We start from the raw sequence: 15,686 nt of genomic DNA on the forward strand, positions 1-15,686 counted from the left end.
CTTGGTTGAAATTAGAATCTTATTTTCTTCTAGGCTGACCGGTATGAATCTACCTTCCCCCGTCATCAGCAGCAAGAACTGGCTACGGCTACATTTCACATCTGACAGCAACCATCGACGGAAAGGATTTAGTGCCCAGTACCAAGGTAAGGGGTCAGTGTCGGAGGGCTAGGAGAGATCCCTTCCCATTGCAGGCAGTCGTCAGTGCACATGGCAGTGAGTTCTTTGCCAGAGTTCAGCTAAACATGACATCTTGGCCTGGCCTGAATTCTGCCAGCACACGGTTCGCAGGTATATGCATAGGTATTTCTCTGGTTTCTTTTGACGAAGTTCAACACGGCTTGAGGCCCTCCAGGCTTAGTCACTAAGTGTAGTCTAAGATACTTCTGACTAAAAGAGAGTTGGGAAACTAAACCCAGTCTGCACATTATATTCCAATTATTAGGATTTGTGTGTATTTTCCGGTAAAATTAAAATACATATTTGAAGTCATACTGGAGAGAGGATAACTCACACTGAACCTATTTCAGCTTTCTCATGGTTTAATTAGCTTCCCTGCATGACATAATTACCAGATTAGATTCCGAGTTGTATCCAAATACAAATTGACACAAATGCAGGCTACGCATCCAGTGCACTGCCTGCTGGGTACTGAGCCCAGTGGTGTTAGGTGACTGTGTGGCCACCACTATTCACAAGCTGGCCCTGCAAAACAAATGACTCCTGTGCTGATCCATAAAGACTAAATAACACATACCCAATAAGGCTGGTTGACGTTTATTGGGATGAATCTTGTCCTGGAGGCAGAGCTGAGCGATCTCCACTAGATGGGCCAGCTGCAAAGTCAAAATTGGCTATACATCGTAAAAAATCATAAAAACAAACATTTGCTTGGATATAAGGTTAGCAGTGGGGTTAAGGTTAGGGTTAGGTTTAAAATCAGATTTTATAACTTTGTGGCTGTGCCAGCTAGTGACTACCCTGCAGAGCTGCCTACAGTGCATGAGTCATCCCAATAAATTCCAACTTGCAAGAGCACGGAAGCCTGGGCACATTGGCACCATCCTGGCCCTCTGCAATCACCTGGAGGACAGCTTGACATCTCTGCTTGTGAACTTCTACAGTAAACCCCATCTTCAAAGGATTTTGGGGAGGCAGGGAGGGACAGAGAGAGAGAGAGGGAAGCTGCTTGCATAGCAAGGAATCTCACAGAAGTGTTTGCACATTGTGTCACAGATTTTCTTTCAGCCTTTGCTCTTAGGGTGTTTTGCTAATTAATATAATAATAATATATCATATATGCTAATTACATAAATGGATTATAATGTGCGCTATTTTCTCTCTCCAACAGTGAAAAAGGCCATTGAGCTAAAGTCAAGAGGGGTGAAAATGCTTCCAAGCAAAGACACAAACCACAAAAATGCAGTTTGTAAGTACTTTCTTATGCTCACGAGGTTCCGTTTTTATCCACATTACATTTGTAATTGCACTATCATAAAATCAAGCATATCTTAAATAGTATTTTCTTTCCCCAGGCAGTCCAAACAGTCCAGAAATGTACACTTATGATAAGCATTTTAAATTACGATAAGTATTTAGGATGTGGTATTTAGTATTTTATTCGGATCCCCATTAGCTGTTGCAGAAGCTACAGAGTCAAACGAAGTAGGTTTTCTTACAAAGTTAAGTCAAACTGAGTGATATTTCATCCTACGGATCTCCACATACATTGGACAAGCCCTCTTCGTGTAAAAATTCATGCCATCTGTTTGGGTCCATTGACAGTTATATGATCAATGTAAATATGTGCATAATTCTATTGCACAATTGCTATTCATTACCCAGGGGGTATACTAACAGATTTTATCTGCCAGATTTATTATATACTAAATCCACGAAATCCACCCAGTCTGACGTATGCGTATGCATGGTGATCAGGTGGTTCCCGATGTGATGTGTGTATGGATACAGATGGAGGATCTTAATTTGAGCCAGTTTGCTACAGCATGAAAATTAACCTGCAGCAACAGGAAATGTGAATTATCATGTTATTATTATATTATTAAATAATGGACATTTTTGTAGTGGTTGCTACAGTTTCCTTAAGGGAAAATCATGTCTGAAATGTCAAAGTGGGTGATCAAATTAAGATCCTACATCTGTATGTATGTGCACATACAATCTCTTTGACATGACAAATAACCACCTTTGATCAAAACGCTGTTACAAGAAATGCAGTGAACTTTTTTCATTCACACTGGCTAGTGGCCCAAAATGCATTTCAAACCCAGCTAGTACCACTACTGAGTTTCCAGGGAAGAAATTTCTCCATACTATTAAGGTCATAGTATTTTTTTGATAGATATTTTTTAAAAGTGGTAATATGTTTGATTATCAGTTAGACATGAGTAGCTATCACACATAATTCTGTGCATAATTGATCATGATGATTTTCACACATCCATATGTACACACATACCATAATCCAATTTAGAATGTTTGCTTAGCATTTAATGTTTGCACAATTTCCATAATGTGTTTTCCAAAAGATGCCCTTGATGCTATCTATAATGGTATGGGGAAAACAACCCCCTCTTTAACACCACATTAAATTGTATTAATAATTTGTTCCATGCTATGCTTCATAAAGCATGTTCTATTGCAATCAATGTTACTAAATGGCTGACTTTGCAAAAGTGAGGCACCATTTCTAATCTGGAATTTACATTTTAGGTATAATATATGGTGATATTAGATCCTGGATCCTGCTTCTACACCTGCATTGCTTGCTGTTTGGGGTTTTAGACTGGGTTTCTGTACAGCACTTTGAAATATCAGGTGATGTAAGAAGGGCTATATAAATACATTTGATTTGATTTGATTTGATGGATAAACAAATAGCAATTATAAAAACACTATTTTGTGACGCTGGGCAACATAATGCAGGGTATGAAACAAGTCCACTTGATATACTTGAATAGCATCAATAGGCTCATCAATAGGCTCAGGTATATTATTAACCAAGTTTGTAACTCTTAACTGCCATTAAAACATTCTAAATTCTGCAAAGGCAGAATTGATGTGGTCATTCATATATGAATATGCATATTATCACCATCACCAGACGCTTTAAGATGAGGGATTAAGCTCAGGTCCTGACTCACTGTGGTCATTAAAGATCCCATGGTGCTTATTTAAAGAGCAGAGGTGTAAAATCATGCACTCTGGCCAAACCCCGGATGTATAGCCAGCCTTCTCCTAATATCCTCCAAGACATCTAATTACTACAGCTACATTTCAGTTGGAATTCTTTTAATCTTCATTGAAAAAGCAGATTTTTTTTGTCAATTTTGCTGATGGCTGGAAAGACGTCTGACATTGATCACCGAGGTGGCTTCTCATTTTTCACGGGGTAAAAATTCCAACCACCTACACAGTGTGGAGCCTGTGTGGGGTATCCCCATTGGACCAAGAATGAATTGATACTGATCCAAACTGGCTGCCCACCTCTGTAAATTGTTTGCCAGCTTTTAAAAACTAGACTAGATCCAATACTTAGGATAACAACATAATATAGAAGGGTAATAAATGCTTCCACAGTTTATTGCAGAATTTCGACCAGAAGGTCTTTGCCAGGCTACGGTTGAAGTCCTGGCGAAAACCTTCTGGTCGAAATCTTGCTATTATCTGTGGGAGACTACAATAGTGTGTGGTTATTAATTACCCTTCCTTTTGATGGTCTCCAATTCCCGATCAAAAGAAGCACCTCTACCTGCACAAGTTTAGCAGATTGATTGCATGTGGGATGAAAGAGTTCTTTGTTCTATTGTGATTAACGTTGGGTAGCATAAACCTGCAGGCCTAAAGGAAGAAGTTTGTTATTCAAGCTACAGTGGTCACTATCTAAAATTGTCTTAGCTTTACCTAATACATACTAGATACTGTACAGTAGTAGATACTGTAGATACCAGGGGCGCAACTTTCACTGGGGACATGCCCCCCCACATTCTGAAATTGCATTTCCCCCCCAGTTTTATCATTGGAAATCATGTGATACAAAAAGAAGCAACAGTTTGTTTATCCGACTGGATAAACAAAAATGTTGTGATGTCCAATTGGTAGTTACAGTCTTGTCCCATCACTGCAACTCCCGTACGGACTCGGGAGAGGCGAAGGTTGAGAGCTGTGCGTCCTCTGAAACACGACCTCGCCAAGCCGCACTGCTTCTTGACACAATGCTCGCTTAACCTGGAAGTCAGGAACACCAAAGTGTCGGAGGGAACACCGTACACCTGGCGACCGTGTCAGCATGCATTGCGCCCAGCCCGCCACAGGAGTCATTAGAGCGCGATGGGACAAGGACAACCCAGCCGGCCAAACTCTCCCCTAACTGGACAATGCTGGGCCAATTGTGCGCTGCCTCATGGATCTCCCGGTCACGGCCGGCTGCGACACACTAAAACCAAAGTTGATTCTGTAGTAGATACTATAGATACTGTAGTATGTACTGTAGACACTATAGATACTGTAGTATAGTAGCTACAGTAGTAGATACTGTAGATACTGTAGTAGACACTGTAGATTCTATAGTAGATTCTATAGTAGATACTGTAGTAGATACTGTAGAAGATACTGTAGTAGATACAGTACATACTGTAGTAGATACAGTACATACTGTAGTAGACACTGTAGATACTGTAGAAGATAATGTTGACTACTGTAGTATATACTGTAATACATACCGTAGATACTGTAGATACTGTAGTAGATACTGTAGCTCCTGTAGATACTGTAGTATATACTGTAGAAGATACTGTAGATACTGTAGTAGATACTGTAGAAGATACTGTAGATATTGTAGAAGATACTGTAGAGACTGTAGTAGATACTTTAGAATATACCGTAGATACTGTAGAAGATACTGTAGTACTGTACTAGATACTTTAGTAGATCCTGTAGAAGATACTGTAGTAAATACTGTAGAAGATACTGTAGATACTGTAGTAGATACAATATATATTGTAGTAGACACTGTACATACTTAGTAGATACTATAGTAGATACTGTAGTATATACTGTAGAAGATACTGTAGATACTGTAGAATATACTGTTGATACTGTAGTAGATACTGTAGTAGACACTATATATTGTAGTTGACATTGTATATACTGTAGTAGGTACTGTAGATACTGTAGAAGATCATGTAGACACTGTAGAAGATACTGTAGAAACTGTAAATACTGTAGTAGATACTGTAGGATATACTTTAGATACTATAGAAGATACTAGATACTGTAGAAGATACTGGTGATACTGTAGTACATACTGTATAATATACTGTATATACTGTAATAGATACTGAAGTAGATGCTGTATAAGGTAATGTATATACTGCATAAGATACTATAGAAGATACTGTATATACTGTAGTAGAAGATATAGAATATGCTGTAGTTGATACTGTAGAAGATAATGTAGGTAGTGTAGAAAATACTGTAGAAGATACTGTAGTAAATACTGTAGAAGATACTGTTGAAGATACTGTATCTACAGTAGATACTTTAGGTACTGTAGTAGATACTGTAGATACCATCGTCGATACTGTAGTACTGTAGAAGATAATGTAGAGACTGTAGAAGATACTGTAAACTGTAAATCCTGTAGTAGATACTGTAGGAGATACTTTAGATACTGTAGTAGATACTGTAGAAGATACTGTAGGTACTGTAGAAGATACTGGTGATACTGTAGTAGATACTGTAGAATATACTGTAGAATATACTGTAGATACTGTAATAGATACTGAATTAGATACTGTAGAAGAGGTGGTATATACTGCATAAGATACTATAGGAGATACTGTATATACTGTAGTAGATACTGTAGAAACTATAGAATATACTGTAGTTGATACTGTAGAAGATAATGTAGATACTGTAGAAGATTGTGTAGAAGATACTGTAGTAATACTGTAGAAGATACTGTAGTAGGTACTGTATCTACAGTAGATACTATACTGTAGGTACTGTAGTAGATTCTGTAGATACCATCGTAGATACTGTAGTAGATACAGTAGATACTGTAGTAGATACTGTAGATACTGTCGTAGATATTGTAGTAGATACTGTATTAGATACTGTAGTACGTGAACATTTCTGAGTGCTGTCTGTTGTATCATGATGACCTCACTGAATACCATCACAAGCATATTCAGTCTTTTCCAATCATTGGTGTTTACTTCAAATCCCAAACTAGGCAGCCATGGAAACAGTTAAAACAGATGAACAAATCTATAAAATATAGTCACTGTAGTTAAATTTATAATGAAATCACTCTCAGAAAATACAAGGGTTTTACAAATTGGTATCTGTGTGTGCAGCAAAGTTCAGTTTGTTATCGGTGACAGTACCCAAATATTTATCTTAAAGAAGCCAATCCGGGGATCTTGAATGATAGTAGTCCAGCAGCCATTGGCGGAGTGGGAAGTTTACCTTTCGCAGCAGAAGTGAGCTATGTGGGCTTCATCATTGATTATAACAGTAGTCTAGAGAAGTGTCGAAGTGGGGAGGCTGTGAGAGGAATGGATGCTATGTTGTAGTTCTCCTTGTTATAAATTCCCTGCTAAAAAACACGCTGACCGACAAAATAGCTTTATTAACATAAGAAATAAAACTAGTATGAAAGTAAAGTCATGATCCTTTTCATTTTCAAACCAAAGTCCTAACACAGAAAAGTGGAGTAAGATTATCATTGGGCAGGACAGGAAACAGAAATGGTGGTGCAAACAGCACATCAGTAAGCTGGACAAAAGCTTTGATTGGATGGTGGAACTTTTAAAACTAATATCAGGATTCACAGGAGGTGACATTTGAAGACAACATCAAACAGAAAGACATGACAGTTGATCAAAAGGGATAGAAATGGCTGTCCATGCCGCTCATCCCATTAACACATTCTCTGACCTTGGCTTGAAATGAACATTTTAGCATTATTATTGCACTGGATTTCATGAGATACGGTTAATACATTCTCAAATGCACTTGTATGATTTTAATTTGATCACTCTTATAGTGTATTCAAGGTTTAAAAAGGCTTTCAAATGTCAGACTTTATTTGCCCTAACAAACAATGTATCAACCCCTACAAAAAATTACCATTAATTATAATCCACATTTCCTGTTGCTGCAGGATTACTTTCCTGCTGTGGCATACTGGTTCAAATAAAAATCCTACATCTATACGTATCCTCCAATATACGATTTCTCGCATGTAGCATGTTGATCTTTTATAGAAAGTAATGGTCACTTAAACCAAAGCCACACGCTACATTGAGAGTTCACTCATATAAATTGGTTAAAGTATGAAAGGATTCTGTAGTCTGTGATTACTGTGCAGTGCATCAAAAGGAATGGATGGAAAAAGGGCAACAAAAAAAGTATTCTTTTTTTCCAATGCCTTTTGCACCAGCTTTTTGTGACCAAGTTAAAATGATGTGTAAGCTGACCTAATGTGGTTCTGGGCCCGTAAACAAACTGAGGTTATGTGACAGAATGATGCAGAAATTAAGGTGAGAACACAAACACACACTGGCACAGGAATGGTGGAAGAGGATATGCTATGAAGCATGACCTTTTCACAGTTTGTTTTCGTTATATTGCCACGAGCAGTGAATCATTAAAGCTCCTGTCATCACAAGGTGGAAATACATATTTCATATCTGAATGCAACCCATACAAATGTTATGATGAAACATTTACTTGTAGAGACTGTTTTATTTCTATAGCTGTTGACCCACCTGTTCATTTATTTCTCTTTAAGAAAAGCTTATAATCAAGTTCACTATAAAAGATTATTGTTCTTTTGATAAATGCACCTATCCAACTCTTGTTCTATAAATTGTATGACCATTTTCTTACCTTGTTATGTAAATTTGCAATTGTGCATATACTAACATACACTGAGTGTACAAAACAGACCTTTCCTAATATTGAGTTTCACCCCCTTTTGCCTTCAGAAAAGCCTCAGTTCGTTGGGGCATGGACTCTACAAGGTGTCGAAAGCGTTCCACAGGGATGCTGGCCCATGTTGACTCCAATGCTTCCCACAGTTGTGTCAAGTTGGATGGATGTCCTTTGGGTGGTGGACCATTCTTGATACACACGGGAAACTGTTGAGTGTGAAAAACCCAGCAGCCTTGTAGTTCTTGACACAAACTGGTGTGCTTGGCGCCTAATACCATACCCCGTTCAAAGGCACTTAAATATTTTGTCTTGCCCATTCAACCTCTGAATGGCATACATACACTATCCATGTCTCAAATGTCTCAAGGCTTAAAAATCATTATTTAACCTGTCTCCTCCCCTTCATCTTCGCTGATTGCTGCTGCTACTCTCTGTTATTATCTATGCATAGCAACTTTAATAACTCTACCTACATATACATAATTACCTCAATTACCTCGACACCGGTTCCCCCTGCACATTAACATTGACTCTGTACCGGTACCCCCTGTATATAGCCCCGCTATTGTTATTTACTGCTGCTCTTTAATTATTTGTTATCATTATCTCTTACTTTCTTAGGGATTTTCTTAAAACTGCATTGTTGGTTAAGGGCTTGTAAGTAAGCATTTCACGGTAAGGTCTACATCTGTTGTATTCGGCGCATGTGACAAATACAATTTGATTTGATTGGCATCAATAAGGGGTCATAGCTTTCACCTAGATTTACCTGGTCAGTCTGTCATGTTCATAATGTTTTGTACACTTTTTTACACAGTGTATGTTAACATTACTTAATGTGTATTAGATTGCAGGATAGAATAGACTAAAAGTTGTATCCAGGGTATTGTCCAAGACTGTTAGATGCAATGCATTTTGCTTTGTAATGTTTTTATTAAACCTTTATTTAACCAGGAAATGTTACGGGTGTGTACGGGAGGCGAAGTCAGGTGCAGGAGAGCAGATTGTAGTAACAGGCGCACTTTTTATTCCGGTCCAAAACGAAAGCACATAAGTACATAAACGTGCCCATAACACGGAACATGAACAAAAGTCTGGCGCGTGACAAATACCCACATAACATAAAACAATTTCACACAAAGACATGGAGGGGAACAGAGGACTAAATACATGCAGTGTGATTAGGGAATGAAAACCAGGTGTGTATGGAACAAGACAAAACAAATGGAAATATGAAAAATGGAGCGGCGATGGCTAGAAAGCCGGTGACGGCTAGAAAGCCGGTGACGTCGATCGCCGAACGCCGCCCGAACAAGGAGAGGAGCCGACTTCGGCTGAAGTTGTGACAGGAAAATACCCTTGAGGTTAGAAACCTCTTTTGTGAGGGGGATTAGGTGTAATGATTTGTTTCGGTCTGTGTTATGGCCATTAGAATGTTTTCAGTGCAACAGCGCACAATGATCAATGCAATTTCTATTCTGAAAGCCATTATTAGACCAAATTGTCTCCCAAAGTTTTCATTGATAATTTTACTGCCAATGATCTAAATATGCAGTAACTGTAAGTGGACTCATCTTTGTATTCATTCACGGCTTCTGAATTAATGGCAGCGATAGAGGAATCATTTCCTTTCATTGAGACTAATGGAGCGTGATCTTGTTAGAACATGAAATTAGGATTAATTGCTCTAATCCTATGATTGTGAGAGTGCTGTTTGTCACCATTGTCTCATGCTTCTGGCCCTGTGTTTCTAATATAATACCTTTCCGATTCTTGTCAGCACTTGTTATGGAGCATCAATATGGGCCTTTGTTAAAAGTATCCGAGCCTCTGTATAATCCCATAGCAAACTCTTAACCTTTTTTCTAACCATCTGTGTATATATTTTGTACTGTCAATTAATCAACTAGACATAAAAACTGTACAATCAAGCTTATCACATTACATTTGACTTACCCAGACTATACAGTGCACTTGAGGCGCATAACTTTCATGGTATTATTTTATAATATCTGTCACTAGTAATTCAATAGATTTGGTACCTCTTTTCTCACCACTCTGTATTCCACCTTTATCCTCTTTCTGTAGTGAGCCAAGGGGGCATGGCAGCAGACATTTGTCCAGATCCTGGGATTCCAGAGAATGGGAAGAGGATGGGCTCAGACTTTCAGTGGGTTCCTTTGCTTCACTCTCATCAGGTTTGGCCTCAGTGAATTGGGAACTGTGTGGAACAGCTTTAATCAAGGCGATCCCTGCTGTGTGGAATAGGCATTTTTAAACCCCCACTGCTATGCCATCACCATTAGTGACTGAAATTAGGCCCGCACAATAGGTGATAAGACCCTCTTAGAGAAGATGCCTTAATTCAACAAGGGTCATTACTGGTTTGTTAAGGAGGCAGATGTACTTATCACCATTAAAAACTAAAAACATTTGAGAAATTGAGGGAACTTGTTCACAGACCAAAAAAAGTTACATTTGGTTGTTTGGAACACACCATAGCAATCTACTGGTGGAAATAGAAAACTTTTTATCCCATGTTGTTTGTTGCAGATTTGACAGAAGGAAGACTGTCACAGGCATAGAGGAGTTAGGGGCTGATGCCGTGCTCTGTGCGGCAGGTCATTTGTTTCTCCAATTCCTACAGGGTCGGAGCCAGCATCCAGTTTTCCTGTGATGACAGCTATGTGCTTCAGGGATCAAAGAGCATCACTTGCCAGAGAGTGACAGAGACGTTGGCCGCATGGAGTGACCACAGGCCTATCTGCCGCAGTAAGTGTGAACGCAGGCAGGCTCTTTTACCATGGCAACACTTTCTGTAGGTACAGATATGTTCTCTTAATTTGATCACACTGTTGTGGCAGAGTATTTGTAAATCCAAAACTTGTAGTGTATTCAATGTTTAAAAAGGCTTCTAAAGTTTACATTTCCACTTAAACATTTCACATAATTCATATTTTCCGTTGCTGCAGGATTATTTTCCTGCTGTGAGAAACCAGTCAAATTAAGATGTACAATGTCACACCTCGTCACCAGTGGTGAGGAGGGTGTGGGGTGTTTAATGGTGAGGCACGACAGTACAGATATTATTGTATTTAGAGGATTTAACTGTTACCTACTAGCCAGGTCAAATACTTGAATGTTCTCCATTCCTCATATTACCATGGCTTTAGCTGGAATTTACAAAGGCTATTGAAGATTCAATCCCCTTGATTTAAAAGCATTTTTATTTCTTTCTTTATTGAGACATGTAGTTTTTAGGTAAACATTACATGTTTTTTTAGGTAAGCATGACATGTTTTTTTAGGTAAACATTACATGTTTTTTAGGGAAGCATGACATGTTTTTTAGGGGAAGCATGACATGTTTTTTAGGGGAAGCATGACATGTTTTTTAGGGGAAGCGTGACATGTTTTTTAGGGGAGCGTGACATGTTTTTTAGGGGAAGCATGACATGTTTTTTAGGGGAAGCATGACATGTTTTTTAGGGGAAGCATGACATGTTTTTTAGGGGAAGCATGACATGTTTTTTAGGGGAGCGTGACATGTTTTTTAGGGGAGCGTGACATGTTTTTTAGGGGAAGCATGCATGACATGTTTTTTAGGGGAGCGTGACATGTTTTTTAGGGGAAGCATGCATGACATGTTTTTTAGGGGAAGCATGCATGACATGTTTTTTATTTTGTTTCACAGGAGATATATAGCAATCCATATAGGTTAGGTTAAGTGCTACCAAACTGTAAATTACAGTTGTGGCTATACTGATGGTAACTGATGATCGGCTCACAGTTGTATTATTGGTGTGTACAGGCAGCTAATGCCCACTGGAGGTGAGATCCGCAGAGGTCTAACTTTCAAAGCCATAGAGGACACAGGCCTCCAGATGACATTAATCAAAATGAAATGAGGCAGTATGTCAGCCATCCAGAAGGAAAGAGTAACCATGTTTGACAATTTCTTAGCACCATTCCTGGGGAGTACTGATCGATCCAGACACTTTTTGTCACAGCGTCGCCCGGTAAACCCTTTAAGAATAACACTCTACTACCCCCTCGCCCCAGACCTCTCTCCACCATCACCCTCTCCATGTGGAGCTAAGTACCAGGTAGAAGCCATTAAATGTGAAGTTAAAAGGCCTCCAGAGATCCACTGCTGCTCTGTACTCTCCCGGATATGTATAATCCCAGGTGATTATTTAGAGTTAATTATAGAATGCTTTTCCGACCTGTGAATGAAGGATGTGCTCGTTTAGGAGTTTTTTCTACCAACTTCAGAACCCTCTGACTCTTCGATAATTAACAGGCACACGGCGTAGTCATCAGAGATTTCATAATTAATCATTTTCAGTCATTTTAACCAGACAATGGGTGATGTCAGACTCTGCTTCTTCACCTCTTGATGATTTCACTCACCAATCTTCAGGATAAACGTTAAGTAATGAGTAATGAAATGTTCAGTAATTAGGTGCAGTAACCCAAAGGTTGCTGGTTCGAATCCCCGAGCCAGCAATGTGGAAAAATCTTCCGTTCTGCCCCTGAGCAAGGCAGTTAATCCCCAACAACAACTGCTCCCCGGCCACCGATGACATCGATTAAGGCAGCCCCCCACACTTCTCTGATTCAGGGTGGTTTGGTTAAATGCGGAAGATACATTTAGGTTGAATGCATTCTGTGGTGCAACTGACTAGGTATTCCCTTCCAATGTAGCATTTACTTATTTTTGTCTGATAAATGTATTTGTATTTTATTTCAACAGCGAGAACGTGTGGTTCTAATTCAAGAGGACCAAAGGGCTTCATCACCTCTCCTAATTACCCTGTTCAGTATGACAACAATGCCCACTGTGTTTGGGTTATAACAGCACTGGACAATAGGAAGGTGAGTCACATTTATTTTCTTTCTTTTTGCTTTCTTTCCTTTTATGTTCTTTCTTTATATCATAGTGAGTTATCAGCATGCATAGCCGTGCTAATGAGTCTCTCTGCAAGGTGAATGGTTCAACTTCAATAATTTAACTCAGTTTGTGTTGGATTTTGCAAGTTGAGGCTATGTCACATTATTTTGGATGTAGTTGAAAGATAATCTATTTTATTGTGACAGTGAACCAACAGGACATCTAATGAAAGGGGTATCCAAGCACATAATTATGATTATGCTATGGTATTAATGCAATTCCATTATGTTCATTGGCATACAAGTGGTATTAGAATCACTAAATTAGCATAACAAATATAATGGGGAAATTAACAGAAAAAAAGCTTATTTTGTAAAGAGGGCCCACTTAAAACGGTTTAATTACTGGTTTCTACTTGTCTTTTACATCCCTCGTGCCACGTAGGGGTCAGAGCACTAAAGCTAAAACAAACAGTAATTAATATCTTCTGCTGTAAATTATGGATAGTTCAAGAAGGAGTGCCTTAAAGGAAATGGAACGCTTCAAAAGGATTATAAATGAATAATTAGTCACTTGGCTGTAAATTGCTGCATCTCTGATGCATATGAATTTCTGCATGTGACCACCAGTATTTGTTATGCTGGCGTTAACACTGTCCACCCAAAACCAAAACTCCCTATGAACATAATTAATGGAACTTCACCTTCTTGGTGCAGCCAGAGATCAGCACTCGGGTGAATTAAGTCAAGCTAGAAATTACTTTACAAAGTAGTTTGAGAATGCTGTTAAAAGTTTGACTTGTCACCCAGGTATTCAGCATGCCCAATTCAGCAAAAACCTGATAACAATGGAGGTATCTTGCACCTACTACTGTACAGTTCATTAGAGATTCACGTTGGATTCATTAAGTGAGTTCAACCTTTAAATCGTCTCCCGAAGGCCAGAGTTCTGTCAAATTTTCCTATCTGTCTGCCGTGCAAATTGATACGTTTGTTCCTTTCCTTAAACCTATTCTCAATTAGTTTAGCAAATTCTAAACTGTAGAATTATCCAAAAGTAGTCCATGTCTTGTAATTCAATTACTGTTCTGAATGATGTTTTTACCTGTAATTATTACTTGCTGCGGAAGTCAACTGTTCATTATTTCCTTCTCGTATTTGTGGCATGTCATCATTGAAACATGTGAGCCTTTATCTTGGTGGAAAACATGGGTTTTGACTTGGGTTTTAAAACATTGAAAAAGAGACTCGAAAATTGCAGAGATCCTAGAGTCTCTTGGGATAGTGAGCTGACAGTTCTTCTTTTTCACTATCTTGTTTATACTTATTGAAACACACCAGAGAGTTTTTTTTTTTTTGAAGAGTCACTGACATAGCACCTGTCAGGGAATATTGCATTTTGGAAAATGCACCTTAAATGCACATTCAGTGGACACTGAATGAATGTTTTGACTCACAATTGGACTTTTGTTATGCTCTAACCTGAGCTGGGTATTTCAGCATCACCTGGCATCTGTACCCAGTCAAAGGTTTGGACACACCTACCCATTCAAGGCTTTTTCTTAATTATTACTATTTTCTACATTGTAGAATAATAGTGAAGACATCAAAATTATGAAATAACACATATGGAATCATACAGAAGTTCATGTTCAGAGACACCACTCTATGATTACGACATGATTCCATATGTGCTATTTCATCATTTTGATGTCTTCATTATTATTCTACAATGTACATATGGAATCATGTAGTAGAATAATAGGAATATGACAATAATCAATTCAGTAATGAATTTAGTCATTGGCACATTAGTATACATGCATTCAGAAAGTATTCAGACCCCTGAACTTTTTGAACATTTTCTTAGAGCCTTATTCTATAATTGATTACATATGAGTTTTTTCCCTCATTAATCTACACACAATACCCCATAATGACAAAGCAAAACAGGTTTAAAAAAAACGTAAATATCACATTTACATAAGTATTCAGACCATTTACTCAGTACTTTGTTGAAGCACCCTTGGCAGCGATTACACTCTCGAGTCTTCTTGGGTATAAACCTACAAGCTTAGCACACCTGTATTTGGGGAGTTTTTCCCATTCTTCTCTGCAGAACCTCTCAAGCTCTGTCAGGTTGGATGGGGAGCGTCACTGTACAGCTATTTTCATGTCTCTCCAGAGATGTTCGATCGGGTTCTAGTCCGGGCTCTGGCTGGGCCTCTCAAGGACATTAAAAGACTTGTCCCGAAGCTACTCCTGCGTTGTCTTGGCTGTGTGCTTAGGGTCGTTGTCCTGTTGGAAGGTGAACTTTCGACCCGAGTCTGATTTCCTGAACAGGTTTTCATCAAGGATCTCTCTGTACTTTGCTCTGTTCATCTTTCCCTCCCAGTCTCTGCCACTGAAAAACATCCCCACAGCACGATGTAGCCACCACCATTCTTCACCGTAAGGATGGTATTGCCCAGATGATGAGCGGTGCCTGCTTTCCTCCAAAAGTGACGGTTGGCATTTAGGCCAAAGCATTCAATCTTGGTTTCAAGCACCTTTAGGTGCTTTTTGGCAAACTCCAAGCGTGCTGTCATGTGCCTTTTACTGAGGAGTGGCTTCCGTCTGTCCACTCTACCATAAAGGCCTGATTGGTGGAGTGCTGAACATATGGTTGTCCTTCTGGAAGGTTCTCCCATCTCCACAAAGGAACTCTGGAGCTCTGTCAGAGTGATCATCGGGTTCTTGGTCACCTCACTGACCTAGGCCATTCTCCCCTGATTTCTCAGTTTGGCCGGGCAGCTAGCTCTAGGAAGAGTCTTGGTGGTTCCAAACTTCTTC

At 39.1% G+C, this 15,686-nt stretch overlaps 1 protein-coding gene across 1 annotated transcript in view; it reads left to right on the forward strand.

Annotated features, from left to right (window-relative positions):
- The window catches only part of LOC106589815 (CUB and sushi domain-containing protein 1), a 406,652-nt gene that overhangs the window by 179,549 nt on the left and 211,417 nt on the right, over positions 1-15,686 (forward strand). Inside the window, exons 6-10 of the mRNA XM_082970365.1 lie at positions 34-146; positions 1,352-1,429; positions 10,051-10,132; positions 10,610-10,734; positions 12,718-12,839. Of these exons, the coding sequence (XP_082826491.1) occupies positions 34-146; positions 1,352-1,429; positions 10,051-10,132; positions 10,610-10,734; positions 12,718-12,839 (520 nt within the window). The remainder of the gene's footprint in view (positions 1-33; positions 147-1,351; positions 1,430-10,050; positions 10,133-10,609; positions 10,735-12,717; positions 12,840-15,686) is intronic.

This window comes from Salmo salar, chromosome 28 (genome assembly GCF_965601325.2).
Source record: "Salmo salar chromosome 28, fSalSal1, whole genome shotgun sequence".
Taxonomy (NCBI): Eukaryota; Metazoa; Chordata; class Actinopteri; order Salmoniformes; family Salmonidae; genus Salmo; species Salmo salar.